The sequence below is a fragment of the Rattus rattus genome, chromosome 2 (genome assembly GCF_011064425.1).
Source record: "Rattus rattus isolate New Zealand chromosome 2, Rrattus_CSIRO_v1, whole genome shotgun sequence".
NCBI lineage: Eukaryota > Metazoa > Chordata > Mammalia > Rodentia > Muridae > Rattus > Rattus rattus.
In genome coordinates, this window is record NC_046155.1 from 197,277,167 (window position 1) to 197,296,833 (window position 19,667).

The 19,667-nt window shown below is 42.2% G+C and overlaps 1 protein-coding gene across 1 annotated transcript in view; it reads left to right on the top strand.

The window, feature by feature from the left end:
* Positions 1-239: 239 nt before the first annotated feature.
* The window catches only part of LOC116892879 (nesprin-1-like), a 182,503-nt gene continuing 163,075 nt past the window's right edge, over positions 240-19,667 (top strand). The window contains exons 1-2 of the mRNA XM_032894789.1: positions 240-463; positions 9,294-9,568. Coding sequence (XP_032750680.1) covers positions 9,502-9,568 — 67 coding nt within the window. The 5' untranslated portion in view covers positions 240-463; positions 9,294-9,501. The remainder of the gene's footprint in view (positions 464-9,293; positions 9,569-19,667) is intronic.

Below are 19,667 nucleotides of genomic sequence, written 5' to 3' on the forward strand. Positions count from 1 at the left end.
GTCCCCGCCCCTAGGTCTGTGTGGTGACCCGCACATCCTGGGGTTGGGGAGGGGGTGTGGCGGGCAGTGGGAGGTGCTGGGCGGGTGCTCAGAGGCAGAATCCGCTGGGGCGACCTCCGCTGGCGGCTGGAGCAGCAGCTGCAGGGGGCGGGAGGGGGGAGGCCTAACCCCTTGGTGTGCAGCCGGGAGGAGGGACAGATCCTCTAGGCAGGGAGGGAGGGCATAGCCACCAGCAGCCAGCGCAGAGCAGCGCGTGTGCGCCAACCCCAGCACCGGCCCACACTGGGCTGGGATTGTTGTACTCTGTCACCAGGGCATCCTGGCTCCCGCAGCTCTGCGGACAGCGCGGGAGACCCGGCTACAAGGCCAGGGCGGCAGCGCACACCCGGAGCTGCACGCAGCCTGGAAGAGGCGTTCGCTAGCGTCACCTCGCCGCTTGGAACCTGAACAAGGCCGGATCAAGGTAAATAGCAAAGGTAGAGACAGAGAGATGGAGGAATGACAGGTGTAAGGCAACACACTGCAGCAAGTTTGTGCTTGCACGCCGACGTGCCGCGAACCACAGGGAGAGGGGGGGTGGCGGCGGTGTGTGTACGTGTGTACGTGTGTGACACTCCTGGGGAAGGCGATAAGGAGGTTGGCTAGCCTCTTTGCATCTCGTACGTACATATTAATACCCGCTCTCTGAGTTGTCATTTCCGCTTGCTGCACATATCCTGGGCGCCAGAGATGCCCAAGCGAGAGGCAGCCACTCTCTTATGATGGTCCGCACTGCACTGTTGCTACTACCAGATGCGAGATGTAAGGCGTTGAATAAATTCGCGGATCCTCCCTTCCTCCACCCCCAGACTATTTTAGGAAGAGTTGGGGGGAGGGAAGTTGGGCAGCAGAGCCTAAGGCTTGAAGACTGTGCAGAGGCCCAGGAGACTCCCCTGGTGCAATTGCTTCAAGGCGGAGCCTACACTAGAGGACAAGATAACTTTCCAAAAAGACATTTTCCAGAGAGGTTTTGCAACTCTGAGGGAGGAAACCTGCGAAATGGTGGTTCAAGGGAGGCAGGTGCAGCACAAAGGGCAGGACTAAAGCTCAAAATGTAGCAGCTAATAGCAAAGAAATACCACTAGGGAAAGAGAGGTTGGGCTTGCTGGTTTGACCTAACTCCTTGATGCTTCAAGTTCAGGTCTGGTCCGTAGAGGCAGGTGCACCCTAAAGAAAAATGTCAGCGGAGCAATCCTAGCTCCCTGGATCATGATTTTCTGAGCTTTTTAGTTTGGGGGGGAAAACTTTTATGTTTCTGAAAATATTACAAAAATATTTTGTATGTCTATAAATGTTACAAAAATCCCCAAATAAACTTTTTTCCAGGCCTACTTATTTTTCTTAGACTTATGGACTACATTCAAGTCACCATTTGATATAGGAGCCAGTCTACTATGCAAGTAGAAAGCATAATTTTCAATCAAGCAAAGGTTATTAATATGACCTACATCTCTATAAAATGCTGATTTAGTTGTGAATCACCAGGCTTGTTCTCTGTGAGAAGCCCTTTATTCTCCATGATAAAAATGTAATAATATGGATTAAAATTTTCCTGACACCAGAGCACTCAGCTAAAATACACATCTATTTTTCTTGTGCTTAATATCTGTTTATATTACTTGGTGGCAGATGAATAAAATGTGCCTGGTCATGACTAATGTAATATGTTTCATGTTGAAGATAAAGAAAATCTCCAGATTGACTGTTACAGTGTTAGTCATTAAGAAACATTTGCTTAGCGCCAGGGGTGAGAGCCTCATTTGTATCTTTTTAAACTAAGGATTCTTTGCAAGCTGTCTCGCTGTCCCCTGTCCCCTGATAAAGAACTTTTCTTTTACTCCCAGGAAGTGAGGTTCAGTGAAAGCTTGTTTGGTCTTTCAAGATTATCCAGAGCTGCTTGCTGCCTTACTGGGTCCTATGTTCTCATAATTACTGGGTAGACATAGCTTCCTACAAGGAGGAGGTGCGGCTGGGAAGATCCTGAGAAGCCCATCGCCCGGCAAGGGGCAAGGTCTGCTCACAGCTCCAGCAGCCGCACCCTGTAGCCTGCCTGTGACTAGCGTGCAGGACTCAAGACTGGTCTGTGTGGACATCCTCTTCTTAAACATGATGCTTCCTTCTGGTTGAGCCTAATGAGAATGAATGTTGAGCAAGGGCTGAGACACATGCATACCCCAAAGTGAACAAGGACGGCAGATATCACGAGCGACTTTATACTCTAGACTCTAATTCACAAAGGTTGATTCATGACACTGGTTTTCAACTGGACTGCCTTGTGATTACGTTTTTATTTTCTTATCTTTCTTAGAAAGGTATTTATTATTATATTATTATTATTATTATTATTCCCTAGTAATTTTTTAATTGTGAATAATGAGGAGCACTTTCCTGAATATCTCCACACATACATTAGTAATACATTTGTATTAACCCAAGGGAGTCCGGTTTTAACAATTTTAGTGTTTATTAATTTGCTCCAGTACCAATGGGAGGCTAGAGAAAAATGATTGGGTTTAAAATTGCATATTATTTTGAACTTATTCCAGTAACAGACTTGACTATGAGAGGAGAATGAGATGACTTTAGTCTAAATCAGGGATTTCTCTGCATGCTTAGACATTAAATTAATAGCCATATTTCATTGTTGTAAACTTCCTTGAGTGCTTGTGGTCTCAGTTCCTGATATGTGTTTATAAATTAGTGACATCATGCCTGGTTAATGCACAGTTGGTCTTTTTTGCTACAGTCTCCTAGTACTAAAAACTCTTATATTGCACTGAGGTGAATCCCCATGGTCTAGAACCATTTCTCCCACTGCTTTCCTAATTTTATTCCTCTTTAGTGGGACAAACAAGAAAGTGCCAGAGTAGCCTAGTGTACATTTTGAGTAGGAACGGGAAAAGTGACATGGTGATATCTCTTTGCTGGGCTTTACAGACGTGCTTGTGTTGAGAGGAGAGACCCACTCAACCAGGAGAATCTAAATAACACAGGCTGAAATGCCCCTGCCCTTGCTCTCCCCCTGTGCGCAGCAGATGGTGGCTGTTCCCATGCTGACCTGGGCGTCAACTTTGCAAAGCCACCCTGCTTGTTGTTTATGTCAGCTTTTTCTCTCTTACCACAGCAGTAAGAGGGGCTTGTCTGCCTTCGTCACTGCTTGGACTCTCTAGATGTTATACCTATCCCTCACCCACAGTTTCCTGCATCTGTTAAAAACTACCTGGAAAACATTGGCGAAGTGAGATGGTGGTGGTTCTGTATCTGTCCCCAATGATGTTCTTAGGCAGCTCATGGGCATGTCTGTTGCTGCAGGACCAATGCCCTGCACAGGCTCCTTATTTAGCACCTGACTCGGTTGGTGTTACTCTTTGGGAGGTTATGGACCCTTCAAGAGGTGGAGCCTTCCTAGAGGAAGAACATCCGTTGCTTTTTGTCTGGTTGTCACTTAGACCACCTTTAGAAGCTCACTTGGGAGCCTCTTCCTGGTCTAGGATAGAGAAAATGAGGCCAAGGAAAGAAAAAGAAAAGCCAGTGATTCGCTGAAACTACATGCCAAATATTATATTCTTCCCTGCTGGGAATGAACCTGAGGTCTTACAGGTGGCAGGCAAATGGTCTATCAAAGAGTCTCACAGCCCAAATCCCATGTTTCCCTGATGAGCTCCAAGTCAGTGAGAGCTGACATCACAGAAAATAAGGTGGAGAGTGACTGAGGGAAATACTCTCTCTCTCTCTCTCTCTCTCTCTCTCTCTCTCTCTCTCTCTCTCTCGCACACCACACACACTCACATACACTCACATACATACACAGTCACATACACACATTCACACACACATTCATACACACACTCACATATACTTATATACACACACTCACAGCACACTCACATACACACACACTCACATACACACACTCACATACACTCACACTCACATACACTCACACTCACATACATACACAGTTACATACAGACATTCACACACATTCACATAAACACACTCACTCACATATACTTATATACGCACACTCATATACATACCCACAAACACACACACTCACACACACACACACTCTCACATGCACACACACACTCACATACACACACTCTCACATATATGCACACACACACTCACATACACACACTCTCACATATATGCACACACACACTCACATACACACATTCACACTCACATACACTCACATACACACACATACATACACATACACTCATATACACATGTACATACACATACACACTCACACTCACACTCACACACATACTCACACACACACTCTCACATCCACACACATATGCGCACATGCACAAGTTTCCTTTAGTACATACAGAGGCACACACACACACATGAACACACCAGAGATCATCAGAACAGTACAAGAGTCATCTCTAGACCTTCCTTGGCCAGAATTTTCTGAAACCTCACTTTCTCTGACAAGTTCTTGCAGAAAAGTCCCACATACAAGTTCATCACAAAACCACCCCACTATCCGGCACAAAGTGAGGCTCTGAACTCATGTTTCCAAACTACCAGTCTCCTTTTTTAATTTTTCTTTCTTATTAATTTTAAATCTCTTATCAATCACACGATCCTATCATATCCGTCAAAAGCAAGAAAAGCATAGTTCCACAGTATCGCATGTAAGCATAGGCAAATGACGAAACTGAAATAGTTTATCTTAGCCCTGAGAAAGGAAGGATGTTGCACCAACTCTTGCGTTAGAGGAAGGAGTTCCATGAGAGGCAGTAGAATCTCATAGACACAGAATAGCATGCACTCAGTCACACAATTTAAAATTCAACATTGACCGCTCAGCATGCATCTATGGCTACAGTTGGAGTCGATGGCTGAAAGAGGAAGGCAAGAAAAGTTAAAAACTATGGTGTAGTTTTCAAACACGCGCAAGCCCTAGGTACCATCCCCAGTACTACAGAGACAAAACATGTCACTGTGCCTATACCAGTGGTGTTCACTGTAAAGTGAGCTTACAATGCAATAAATACAAGCCAGCATGTATCGTATTTACCCTTATATGGGTCATTACTGCTAGAGAAATATGCACCCACCGAGGTAGACAGGGAAGATGTCGAACATATGGGGTCCTCAGTTAAGTAATTAGAGATGCTGTTGCCTTTTGTAGCTTGGAGTTTTCACAGAGTGGTGATATGAAGGGACACTGACAATCCCCCAGAGGACCACCAATTATACCTCAAATCCTAGTGTCTCCTAAGACCTCTTACTTCCCTCTTTCCACCCTATAAATGCATCTTCTTAGCTCCTATAATCTTGGCTGTCTCAGACCTCCGCAATCCTAGCTGCCCTGTCACCAAGCATTATAAAGTCCCCTTCCTGCATATTTCTTCATTTACCTTCTCTTCACTATCTCCTTCATCCAGCTCCCACCTTTATCCCCAAGATGCCTTCCTTATTTAGCTTCCTGGATTGTTCAACCTTACCCACCTCAAAAATAACCTTGAAAATGGTAGCCAGGTTGGCAATGTAGCTAAGTTACTAAAGTGCTTGCCTAAAGTGTGCAGAGGTGTCGTTTCCATCCCTATCATGGTATACGTGGAACACAGTAGTGTTTACCCATTATCCCAGCCTGAAGAGTTAGGAGCAGAAAGAGAAGAAGTTCAAGGTTATCGTCAGATACACATCAAGCTCAAGGCCTACTCCGGCTCTATGAAATCCGATCTCAGACAAACAATTCTAAATTATGTCTTCTCATTTCTGGCCCATTAATGGCTCCTTGATGCCTTGTAGAGAACCAGAGTCACACTTCTGAGCATAACATCCAGGACTTTCCATCACTCTGCCTTTTTGTGAGCACAGAACTTCAATATCAAGGTACTCTGTTGGTCTCCATGCCTTTCCCAAAAGCCCTGGATCCAACTCTCTTCTTCACCTGATTCATTCCCCCAAACTTGGTTTAGATGTGAAAGCCTTCTCAGGACATCATTCCAGACCCCCGAAGACTGCTACAGCCCCGTCTTCTGTGCCCCTCTAGTTTTACCTCCATACTTGTTCCCGGGATTTTTAAAAATTATCTCTTCTACATAGCTTCTCTTACTATGTCCTACACCCCTCAAAAATAGGTTCTGCGCCACATTTATCTTTGCAGTCTTAACTCTGACCTCAGGCTTTCAAAATGAGCTCCGCAGCAGCAGTAAATCCGGGCACACATGAACAGAAGCAGAGAAATCATAGTTGAATGTGAAGAGGGAAGTGGGAGCAATGGATTCTAAGATTAGCCTTTTTGAGACATGGGTATGAACACGAAGGAAGCATGGGATCATTTCCATGAGGTTTTCAGAGAAAAGCTTTTAATTCTGCAATTCTGGGTGGAGTGTATGAGACTGTCTTAATCATCTATGAACTCCATGATGGGTTATGGACTGGTATGGAGTCGCAGGGTTGCAACAATTTCTGTTTTAATTTTTTTCCCCAGATGCTAGTCAAGTGCCCTTGTATCGAGCAAAAATTCCAGCCCACTTTTTTCTCCTTACCTCTCCTCTAGTTATATCTAAGTGATGTCAATAGATACCAAATGGTAGGAAGATTCCAGATGGGTACATTCTTGCACTTGAAGAACCTGACCTCCTAACACTGAAGGGTGAAGGGGTGAATTATTATGAGGCCTGTTGAATGGTTCTCAGACTCCAGTCTGCCAGTTACAGTAGCTCCTGTATGTAGGCAGGCAGAATGCTTTCCTCAGGAGATACAGGTGCTATTAGGTAAAGGTATAGGTTATGACGCACAGTTCTATAGAGTTATTTCTCCCCTGCACCTACATGTCTCGAAGCTCCACCCACTGAGTAGTTTATTTCCTACCCACAAGAGGCCAAGTGCTGAGTTTCCCTTCCCATACATGTCCCTCCCAGTAGCTTCTGCCTCCCTAACCCTTGAGGCTGCTCTGTGGGTCACTGTCACCTGAACGGAAGTGAGCAGTTAGTGAGGCCTTCCACTTTAGCAATCCTTTTGATATGTGAACATACAGTCAGTGGTTTGTTTGTTTGCTTGCTTGCTTTTCACAGGTGGTAGCTTCCAAAAGATATCGCAAGTTTCACATTGATGCATTCCAGCCAGAGTCCAATATGTCTGTGTTCTTATGATGTCACCTAACATAAATAACATAAATAAATTACCTAACATAACATAAAGGTGATGTAACACCTAACAACGTGTCATTATATTTGATTATGTAACCCATTCTTTATTTGCTTATTTTTTGTGTGTAACACATATAGACTCCTCTTTACTTTTATTTTTCCTTCAGTCAAGTGGAACATTCCACATGTGTGTGTTGTGCTTGCTTTAGACTTTTAAGTTGGCCTTTGACCTCTGTCTCCCAGCTGAATTCCTATTTTCTCTGTCATCAGCATTGTCTCCTGGAGATTCGAAGTGACTTACCGTAAAGATCAGCTGTGCACAGGCCTCAGTGTGCCCCTTCATCGAGTGTTTCTCTGGAAGCACTGGTCTCCTTTCTAATTATCTCGTTCATAGCAGGACTCTGTTCAGCTTACCCTAGGGTTACGAAAGCTTTGCCCGCAGCACATTTCTCAATGTCATGGTTTCACTAACTACATGCCTGTCTCCTTTTTACCCCCAAAATGAGAGTAATCAATTGCACCAGCAAAGCAGAGAACCTAGAGAGGGTTAGAAAGACAATGCTCCATCTGATTAGCTCACCCCATCCCAGTCTTACTACTTACATTAGAATCTTTCTGTAAATCTTTGGATCTTCAAAAGATGCGATGGTGGGGGAGAAATAACTATATATAACCATATAACTGTGCATCGTGACCTATGCCTTTACCTAATAGCAGCCTATATCTCCTGAGGAAAGCATTTCATTTGGCTGCATACAAGAGCTTCGTTAACTGGCAGACCAGAGTATGAGAAATATTCTAGAAAAACAAACAAACAACAACTCAGGTCCATTTTTGCCTTCTAAAATGAGAATATTTGGAAATCCTACTTAGAATGAAATAATTTACATATGTACATGGTTTCTTATTTGTTTTACCTTTTGAGATAATATCATGTATCCCAGGCTGGCCCCGAAAGCCACCTTGCCACCCTCTGCTTCCTTGTGTGGATGGAATGGGATCTCTGTGTTCCCTACACCTGCTACCACACCATCCCTTCCCCACCACGATGCATTTGAGCTTACGACTTTGGAACCAGAAGCTAAAATAAGTCCCCCTTTCTCCTGAAGTTCCTTTTAATTATGCTGTCTCATCACAGCAAGAGAAAAGGCAAAATACAATATGCCATAAAATAAGGTAAAAAGTAGGTTGCCTGAAATAAGTCAGACAGTGAAATCTTGACATTGAGAAATAGCGAGACGCTGATGACCTTGTGTGCTTGGCTCTCCTGCTTCTATATCCTGAGCACTGGAATTGCAGGTCTGAGCCACAATGGCCAGGTATGCATTGCTGGGGATTAGCCCTAAGGCTGTGCATACGCAGACTAATACTCTACCAATGAACCCAATGAAGCGTTCCACCCCAGCCCTATCTGTAATGAGTCCATTCATCAGATGTTTACTAGGAGCTAGGACATGATGTTGTTCTTGGAAGATGTAAATGAAACAATAGGAGAAAAATGACTGTAAAGCAATGAAAATGGCGTAGGTAAGGGATTATGTAAACATCAAGAAGTGAAGTCCAGCATTTTGATTGGACATTATAAGTCAGTAAATTTATAGTTTAAAAAAAGAAAACAGTACAAGGGAGCATTTCCTGTTCAGATTACATTTATCGACGTCAAGAAGCTACTGTCTGACTTCTTTTAGGCAGGGATGGCCTGGTGGGAGGTTTAGGGAACAGAGAGATCAAGTCCATCCACACAAGGAAGCAGAGAGAAGGACCAGAAAGTTGACTCAAGCTATTAACCCATCTTGAGAGATGTTCTTCCTCTAGGGAGGCTCCACCTCTTGAAGGGTCCATAACCTCCCCAATAGGACCACCAACCGAGTCAGGTGCTAACTAAGGAGCCTGTGCAGAGCATTGCTCGTTCAAACTATGGTGCATATCATAGTAATTCTAAACCCGGAGCAGTGCTTTAACCTGTCTGGTGTTTTTCTACACATCAGCTGCTTATCTATTAGTTACATAGCCCTCGACAGTGAGTCCGACCTTGGAGAGGAGGAGGGATAGCCTCCTTTTGCACTATGGAAGACACACTATGGTAGCTACTTTTTGTAATGTATTTTGGTTTGCTTTGCTTCCCAGGTTCTTGAGTCTACTTAAGAACAGAAGGAGAAGAATGTGAAGTTCATAGGATTACAATGCTGTCCTCTTGCTGATCACCAAAAGTGCCTGAGATTTGTCTGAGACCCAGTGGGTCTATACAAGACTGTGGATGTTATCTGAAGCAGCATAATATTCCCCTGAGCTGAGATACTTCACTTGGTACTGGTTCTATGTTACAAGAAGGACCATGGCAACCTCCCGGGCATCTTCCAGGTCTCATCGGGACATCACCAATGTGATGCAGAGGCTACAAGGTGAGCTGGAATTACAGTTTTAAAATACGCTCAATTAAAAGTATCATTTTATCTCAGAATATCTTCTATTTTCTTGGTCTTCCATTCAACTTTATGGAGTTATAGCAAAGAAGGGAATACACCAGTGCCTTTTATTGTTTTTAATAAGTCCATGCTGTTTTAAGATGTCTATACATCATGTGAAAAGATACAGTTCACTGTGATTGTGGGTCTGCTTTACTGTCCTAAAAGGGTCGCCATGACAATGCTATACAAAGAGCTCCATGTGTAATCAGAGACCCAGTTTCCCTGAGAACATGTGTAGTCAAGGGTCCTTACCTGAGCTTATCAGTCTGTATTGATTCATGACATCAGTATTAGTCAGACTTCTCTCTGGCTTATTCAATAAAACAACAGATCTGTGTTGAAAATAGGACACAAATTACCCCCATTCCCTACCCCCTCACCAAAGACTGAAAATTCTGATTGGTTTTGTTCAGTAACCCTGGACTCAGACTAAGCTGTCCATCTTGAACTGTGGAGATGAGACTGTTGCCCCTGACTATATGCCTTTGCTGTATCCCTGGGGGGAGATGTTGAGTCATATGTCCCAGTGGCATTGTTTATCAATGATGGAAAGGAAACTATAAGACCCCTGTCAAAATGTGCAGAATGTTGTTTTGGTAGTGGAAGACTTGCCCATGAGCTTGTTAAAGGTGAAATTCTCCAGGTAAGCTACATGCTGACCATAAAGGTTAGATATGGAAAGATTTGAAGGGACCCCTGCAGGGTCAGAATACAGTCCTACCCCATCTTCTTTGTCTTGTCCTTGGTGAATGGCAGTTCTAACTATGGAGGATTTGATTTCGAGTGAGTGAGACTGAAAAGTATTTATGCTTTAAAGTTGTTTTGTTATTTTTTTTAAATAAATGGTTTATCTTGAGAAAGAGGTGGAGGAGGAAGCTGAGGCCTCATCTCCATGCCACACCAGGTCTGCCTGATGTCTGTGTCACTCCCATGGTCCCATTTGCAAAACACAGACAGGTCCCTGACTCCTGGACTACACTCCCTTCAGGACTATGTTTCGAAGTTCAAGGGTATAATATATTAAATGGAACTTGTGTGGTAATCTTTAAGAGCTGTGGTATGGTGAACGAGTCTGATAGTCACAGAAGAATAATGTGTCGTGTTTGTTCTTCTGATTGTTCAGATCCCTAGAGGATCATTAATGGTTTTATGCATTCAGGGATTTTATTATATAATTGGGTGACTATACTTGTATAAGTCATTCTTCCTTTTTGTCAACGTTATAGAAAGTCAGAAAGCTATCTGACAAAGTTAGAATGTTGAACACTGACATTTGGGAAGAGAACATTGGTAAGCATAGACCGTCCCGCATATATGGCTGACTGATGAGCAGAGGTGAGAGATAGATCTGCTGCAGAATGTCGTCTCTAGCAGCATCAGAGGAAGAAAGAGAGGGCAGACAGACAGTCACCGCCCTGGGTGTCCGCTACCACATTGATCTGCTGGGTTAATTCTGCTGATTCAGCCACCAAAGCTCACTTTCGGTTCTCATTGTATGTCCTTAAGATGCTGTGCATCCCCGGGGGTTAGTCCTTCTGGCAAAGGAGAACGGTTATTTGTCAGGGGAATCTGGAAGCCTTGCTCACTCCTAGGAACCTGCTGACACATGACCAAGATTCTCATAAACAGAGGACTGGTATTGCTGGGCAGAAAATTAAGACAAGCAAAGAAATTCATTTGAGGAGAGATGAATTTGTACTAATTTAAATAGAGCCAGATTTGCTATTTTCAAAATTAAAAGTTCATAAGAAGAATTTTGTAAAACCTCCATTCTCATTGCCTAGGTAGATTAAACACATTTTTTATCCCTCCTACCATATTTTATTTGCACTTGAGAACCATGAATACCTAACAAGGAGGAACGGGCCTTCTTTCAACTCTAAGCTGGTTTTACTGTTTGGCTTGTTTTATCTGCAGTTGCATTGTTGACTATTTTCTCTTCTAATTTGTAGTCCCAGCTCTCCGAATTCAAGTGCACACACAGATTGAGACATGATTCTGCTGCTACTGTAGCAGTTCAATCTTTCACCTTTGCCAATATTTGTGCTTGTCTGAGCATAATGTTTTAGGCTGCAATCCTGAATTATGGATGAGCAGTCATACTGCACTGCTGAGTTCATTTGCTCTTAAGAAAATAAATGTTCTATAACTTAGCTGATCAATTTTAATGTAAGCTTAAAGGAAAACATAAGAAAATATTATATAATATAAATGTCTAAGCCCTGTGGACGGATGGAATTAGCGTATACACTATATATGTTTATATATATATTTTAAATGTGAAAAGACACACACAATAGGGGTTCCTGGGGTTACTTTGGGTTGACTTAAAGAAGTCTCATTGCTTCTGTTTACAAATATTTTTGCAGGCAGTGACTATATTTTAAAGATCTTTTCATAGTGCCTCTCAGTCACAATTACTTAGAATATGTGTTGACTCTTCCCAACTACTTACTTCTCTTTGGTTTGAAAATGCAAAATTTCATGGATTTCCACATGAATATTGTCACTGACAGGGCGGCATCCTTGTAATCTCACAGGACAAGTGCTAATTACCAAAACAGATGGGAATCAGTATGCTGAGTCTCTGAGAGAAAGTGGCTACAAAAGTGTGTGGTGTTAAACCAGCATTGGTGGCCCCAGTGAGCCAGCATTCAGGAGGCTGAGGCAGGAGGATTGACAGTTCCAGATGAGCTAGGCTAGAAAAATTAGACCATGTCTGAAAAAAAGAAAAAAAAAACCAAAAAACATAACCTTGAGTTTTCAAAAAGTAGAATAATTCTTTCATGGTCAACACTTGGTGTGTAGTTAAAGAGATGGATTTCACTGACGTCACCTAGGGGCTGGGTGGGAAAGAAAAGATGGTTCAATGATAGATATTTGAGATTTAGGAGGTGGGGGATGATAAGGGTTCAACATAGGAGACTGCAATGCTGCAGCCAGTTTTGAAGGGAGACAGGAGACAGGAGACGGGAGATAAGGAAGCTGAAGGGATGTGTAGAGAGGAAGTAATTGATGGCGCTTAACGTCACTAATGTTTATGTCTATCCCTTTCTGTAAATTCACTACATAAAAGTCTGTATGCTTTACATACGGGCTCAAATAGGTACAGGTTCATGAGCCTAAAGATCTAAACATTTCCAGACAAACAAAGAATGGCTCTGCCAAAGGCTGCAAGGTGTTTCAAGAGTCTCAGAAGCTGATGAATAAGAAGTTTCTGAAGCTATCGTTAAATATAATTCTGTTCTTTATGTAGCACTTAAGTGAAATTGGGGCCCAAAATCTAGGTTTTCTTAATTGGACACTAGGCAGTCTTCGGTTCTTACAGAGTCCGGGTTCCTGCCTGGAGCTAACATGGTCCTCAGGAGACCAGAGCTACTCTTGATGTATTTCACCTGGATGGGACTGTCACATTTCTCCTACATCTGTCCATACGCATCTCCCTTTCCTGAATCTTCACCTGAGCTCCTTATTTTTCTAGACTAGTTTCCCATGTTGTTATGGAGTTGATGACATTGCTTTCTTAGAATCTGTCATTGTTTACTTGGCTCCTCCAGGGCCAGCTTGATAGACAGGGAGAGAACGTGTGATGTCCTGTGTCTTTGGAATATCTGACACACTGTCTGAGCCCCAGGACTTCCCCTCCACGAAGCAACGTCAGTAAGTTGGCAGAAGTGCGTTTACAGCGTGGCAGCTCTATCAGTCATCACGGAGCCTGCCTGTCATGGTCTGACCTGAACCTTGGATTGTCCTTTGTGTGGTCACCTAAAGGTGACCATAGACTTTAGATTTTCAAAAATGTATAATATAAAGGATCAGCTAGCTATAAAGAGAAAAAAGACTCAATGTCTTGTGTTAGATCTTGTATATGCTTCATGAGACTTAAAAACAATTAAAAAATGTATTCTCCCCTCCCAGGGTATTCTCTCCTTTTTCCTTTCAGACTGGGGTTGATTAAGAATTAAATGTTTTGGGGTTGGGGATTTAGCTCAGTGGTAGAGTGCTTGCCTAGGAAGCACAAGGCTCTGGGTTCGGTCCCCAGCTCCGAAAAAAAAAGAAAAAAAAAAAAAAAAAGAATTAAATGTTTTTTCCTGTGCATATTAACATATAAATACAGAAATATGTTTTCCCCATTCTTTGAACGATAGCCCATAGTTTAAGCAATTACTATTTGTAGGTATTTAATTAGCAATGCACTATTTTATTTTAGATAGGAAATTATGGTAAGAATATAGACAGAGGACATGCAAAAAAGACTGAAGCTAGGCCAACAATATGATTTTGTGTTCTCAAATAAATAAATAAAAACAGAAGAGAAGTTTCTGACATCCCAGGCATGTTCTGCATCTGATGATCTATGCATTAACTTGGCCTATGCATGAAAGTATTTGGGCGTAGTGAAATTTGCTTAACTATTTTAAAAGTGGTTTCTACCGTAACTTGTGTGTGCGCTTTTTTTTTCTTCCCCTATTGTTCACAGTGACCTCTTGGATTAAAAACAATTCCTTCCTCTTCTGATATTAATCTTTCATGTTTAGTAAACACTGGTCCCCACCCACGTTAAAAAGAGCATTTACCTTGAATGCTATAATCACCCACATCCATTTGCTTCCTTTCCCATCATGGGACTCACCAATGTTGTTCCCATGACACTTGAGCCCCTCTTGTCTGCTTGTTCTTTCTTGCTGTGTGACCTGTTCACTGACTCGGAAGAATCCTGCGATTCGCGGTCTGTGTCTCGTCGCTTTTGCTGTTGGTGTTTGAGGCTGTGTGTGTTCCTACATGTGTGAGGCCCAGCACTCGTTTGGCCAAGAGCTTCTCTAATCACACATTTGCAGGCAGCACCTTTGGACCCTCTGCTTTCTCTAGATTTCTCCCACACGATCGCATTTTACTCAGATTCAAGTGAGATGGGCCTACACTGCTTGGAGAGTCCATCAAAAAGTAGAATCAGACAGTACAGCCAGAACCAAGCAGTTTGGTTAGGTTCTATCTACTCTGGATACTGTAGCAATGGATTCTTCCCAGTTCAATCCCATTCTGTTCCATTCCTTATTGAAAGCCTGGACCAGTTCACTGTAAGCCCCAAGGTCTATTCATCATGATAAAACCGATCATCATCTGGTCCCGCTGATCACCTACCTGCATGTTTGTTCATTGCTGTGTACTATGATGCTTCAGTTCTAGGTCCTTTCTAGCCTCGAAATTAACTTGTCTCATCACATGATTCTCCTCCCCAATCAATCTTTCTTTTCCAGGCTTTAAGACTCAGCTCAAACATCCTCCCAGGAAATGTAAATACTGGGTATGGCCAGTCAGAATAAGATCCGCTCTTTCCATGCTCTGCCTTAAACAACTTACGTTATAGCATCCAGTGCACCAGTCTGCATGGCCTTGCTCCTTTTTCTATGTTTGTTTAGAATTTTAGAAACTACAGAGTAGACGGGTCAGCTTTTCAGATCAATTTTGACCACAAATGCACTGTTTATTGAGAGCTTGAATTGAACTGAAATGAGTTGGAAACAAATATTTCATGGATATCCATTGAGCTCAGATCCTTTCACTGCAGACATAAAACATCTCAGAGCACCCATGCTCAGGGGACAGCAAGCCCAGAAGTGAGAAAACCATTATGCTAGAATTGGTTAATAGTGATAGATATAATGAAGGGTAAGTATGAATTTGATGAATGAATGAGTCAATAGATTTCCACAAAATGGGTAGGAATAATTGTACAAATTTAGCAAGAGAGAAAACTAAATTTTCTGGTGTGTTTTTTATTCAGAGTTGAAGTTTACTAATTTTTGTTGTTTTTTTTATTATTATTGTTATTAAGCTTGTCTTGAATTTGCAGCACTGCTCTAATTTAGCGTCCTGAAAATGTCTTGCTCTTATAAAGCACAGCTTCCTACTTCTATATATGCTGGTTACTTAGATGGGAAGTGAACTTAAAAATTTCAGTTTGATATCTTGGTTTGAGGAAGAGTGAACAGAGTTTCAGTGCTATGAACTGATAAGCCAAGTATCAACAGCTATCAACAAGGTCCTAGTACCGGAGGAACTGTAAGAAAACATGATATCCTTACAGTAGTGCATAGTGCTTTGAGGTTACACAGTTGCTAGTGACCTTGAGGTCTTCAAAGATGGCAGACAAGTCTAGTGTAATTTTCAGGGTCTAGACTAGTAGTTTTCAATATTCTTAATGCTGTAACTTTTTAATACACTTCTTCATGTTATGGTGACCCCCCAACCATAAAATTATTTTTGTTGCTACTTCATAACAATAATTTTGCTACTGTTATTAATCATAATGTAAATACATGATCTGCAAGATATTTGATATGTGACCCCTGTGGGGTCACGACCCACAGGTTAAGAGCTTCTGGATTAGAAGAAAAAGGCAAACATAGACCTTTTCTGATCCATTTGCTAAGACTAATTTCATATGTAGTAGAGCACAAGCTTGTGTGGGGTGCACAGATGCAGGGGTACAGCTGTGGGATTCAGCTTAGACACAGTAAAGCCAGCCCCGAGAGATGATACTCTGTAGAGCTTGTGACCCTGGAGATTTTAGACTGTCCAAAATGAAGTGGGAAAAAAACGAGGAGAAGAAATGAACCATAAAGAGCTGCTTAAATGCAGATACTTCAAAAATGCAACTTCAATTGGTTGTGTATGAACGGGACTGTCTCTCAGCTTCATCCCAGCTCATGACTGAGCTAGCAACTTATTCTTGAGCAAGGTGATCCAAACTCACTAGGGGTTAAATAATCCCCGGGGCTATTGAAGGCCTTACCTCTCTGAGTACAGCGTAGCCCACCATAAAAGCAGATCCACAATCACTTAGTCAGTGCCAGTGTCTTTCTTTGGAAACAAAAAATGAAATATTATTGTTCATGTTGTCTTCTACCCAAAATATTTAAGTGATATTCAACGACCAGGATGTATTGTTACAAAGTAGCAGTTAGTTTTATTTCTAGACAAACATAGACTAATTGTATCCATTTTATTAGTTCCTAGAATTAGTAATACTGCAGACAATTTTGTAACAATTGCACATAAAAAAGATGCATTGGGTAGGGGATTTAGCTCAGTTGAGAGAGTCCTGGCCCAGATTGAAGAAAGCCCTGAGTTTGATCCTTGGCACTATCTAAATGGAGCAGGTAGCCTATGCCTGTAATTTCAGCACTCAAGAAGAAGGAGCAGGAGAATTAAGAGCTACAAGTCATCTTCAGCTACTAGTGTGTTCCAGGCCAGTTTGAGGTTCATGACATCTTGTGTAAAAAAAAAAAAGTATTGGTATTTTGTTTTTTTCTATTTCTATGGAGTACATGACTCAAATTTGCAAATCAAAAGGCAAGGAGATATTTTCCTGAGGCATCCTTGGGAAAGTCCTTGGTTCTCACACAGTATTAAGGAGACCCTGGAATTACCCTGTACCATGAACTAGTGTTGTGGCTGATTCATCCACATTGTGATTGAGGGCTCCCACTTAACAGGAGGCACGGATTTTCCAGACTACAACACACACTCCTTAACGCAGCTCGACTTGATGAGTTCACTCTGTCAAATACTGCACCCTGCTTGTGGGATGACTTCTTTTCAGAATAACTGCTTGCCCTGGTCCTATTCAAAGAAGGAGCGCCAGTTCTGGCATGTTCGGAAACTTGGCATATTTTCTTCTCCTTTTATTTTGTGTTTTTAAGTAGAATCTCAGAGTTAACAGTTTAGTGCTTTTATGTTGGAGATGAAATAACTGATATCTAGAAGTCAAGTGAGGAATCAAGGCCATTACTGGGTATTAGAGGGTATCGGGCTCCATGGACATTTGGTGGTCACAGTCTTCACAGAAGCACTTTTTAGTGCCCTGTAGACTTCTTTATAAACTTATTATGATGGCACCAATCCAATAATACCATTTTAGTTAATATATATTTAGTTATACATATTTAGTTATACATATTTGAAATGGGAGACAATTCTTGTGGTCATAACTCCTCAGGAGGCTGGAGGGAGGTCACCTGAGCTCACAATTCTGAGTCAAGAGGCACACGATATTAGAGGTTGATTACATTAAAAACCAAACTTTGAGCATTCAGCCTGATTTACAAATGTGATGGGTATTTTATTTTTATATTTAATTGGAGCCCACCATTGGAATGCAATTGTTTTGAGGGGTACACAGTTTCATGATTTGGAGTGGTAGAGAGTAGCTAGTCTAACTCTCATGCTGTACAGATAAACGGTTTGGGACTCTGAGACTGCCTAAGGCAAAACCATGCACTCAGTTAAGGCAAAATAAAACCAGAACCTAGATCATCTGTTTCTATAGTTACAAATTTGCCAACGATCATAATTACATACTTCTCTTTAAGAAAAAGATCCTGTTTAGCTTTTGAATGTTAATTATTTTAATATCTAGTTTCCTACCAAAACATTTAGGTCAAACAGATTAATCATGATGATAAGTGAACAAGTTCTCTTCCCGATCCCAAATACATTTGTGCTAATTACACAGTTGAAAAGCTAGACTGGTAGTGTGTGCCTCTTTATTCAAGTTATGAACTTTACCCATCATACTAATTTTCCATCACTACATAGAAATACCTGAATAACAACATTTTAGAGAGGAGAGGCTTATTTGGGCTCACCATTGGAAGGTCCCACTACAAGATCAAGTAACCCCATTATTTGGACTCTGATGGAGGTGGTGCTTATGTATGACCAGACAGCAAAGAGAAATGGGACTGAATAGGGTCCTACAAAGACACCTGAGGACATACCCTTGTGTCACACAAACCTTCCAGCTGCCCACATTCTATGAGCTCAACGCATCTCCCAGCGATGCTGCTGGTGACCAAACCTTTAAGCACAGGGGCATTTTTGGGACCAAGCAACCTCAAGCTATATAACTAGTAATTAGGACATATCGCAGATACGTTAGGACACAGCCAGTACCTTTATAGGGATTTGTTCACTTGACATGGTATTTGTTTGTTTGTTTGTTTCATTTACTTTTTTCCAATATAGCCCAACCAAGCTAGCCTCAAGCTCATGACCTTTATGCTTCAGCCTTGCCAAGGCTGAGATTATAGACCTTTACCATAATTCAGCCACTCCTAGAATCTTTTCCAATTTGCAAAATATGGCAAATCTCTTCTAAATATATATATTTACATTTGTGTGTGTGTGTGTGTGTGAGTGAGACAGAGAGAGAGAGAGAGAGAGAGAGAGAGAGAGAGAGAGAGAGAGAGAGAGAGAGAGAGAGTAAAGGCACATATGACAGCATACATGTGAATGTTAAAGGACAACTTTCAGGGGTCAGTCCTCTCTTCCCACTACGTGGATCCTGGGGACTGAACTCTGGTGGTCAGCCTTGGAGGCAAGTGTCTTTATCTGTTGACCCATCTCTCTTGTCTCTGGAACACTAACTGAGTGCACACTAGATTAGTCAGCACATCTCATTCACTGTGCCTTTAAAGGTTACCAGAAGTAGAACAGTGGTAGAGGTTGAGACCGATCAAGATTATTAGAGAGCGAAGATATGAAACCTTTAACTTCTATCAGTTTATAATTACAGCTTTCAGTAGGGCTGTGTGAAATGAGCTTCTTTAAAGACTCTCTTGGCCACTTGAACTAGTTATTAACTATTGTGTAGAGTTTCACAAGCACCTCTCTCCTGGAAAGCTTTGGTATTGTCTGATTCATCTCTATTTGCCTGTGTGATCTTGGCTTACAGAATGCAGCTATGCAAGGCTATCTAACGGTTTCCCTGCATTACAGCACATATGGAAAAGCCTCAGTGTTTGCGATCCAGTCCAACCCTGGGGCTCCAACTCTGACACTGCTACCTGTGTCCTGGCCCCTCAGGACCTTGACTACCAGGGACATTGTAATCACATTTTGCTTTCTCGAAGTCCCCCTCAAGGTGTTATACATCAGAGTCAGAGGACTTCTGGAAGCTGATCTAGGATCCTTGTGGGTTCAGTGTTTCCCTAGCCTGTGCTGGGCCGATCTGTGTAGGCCCTGGCTC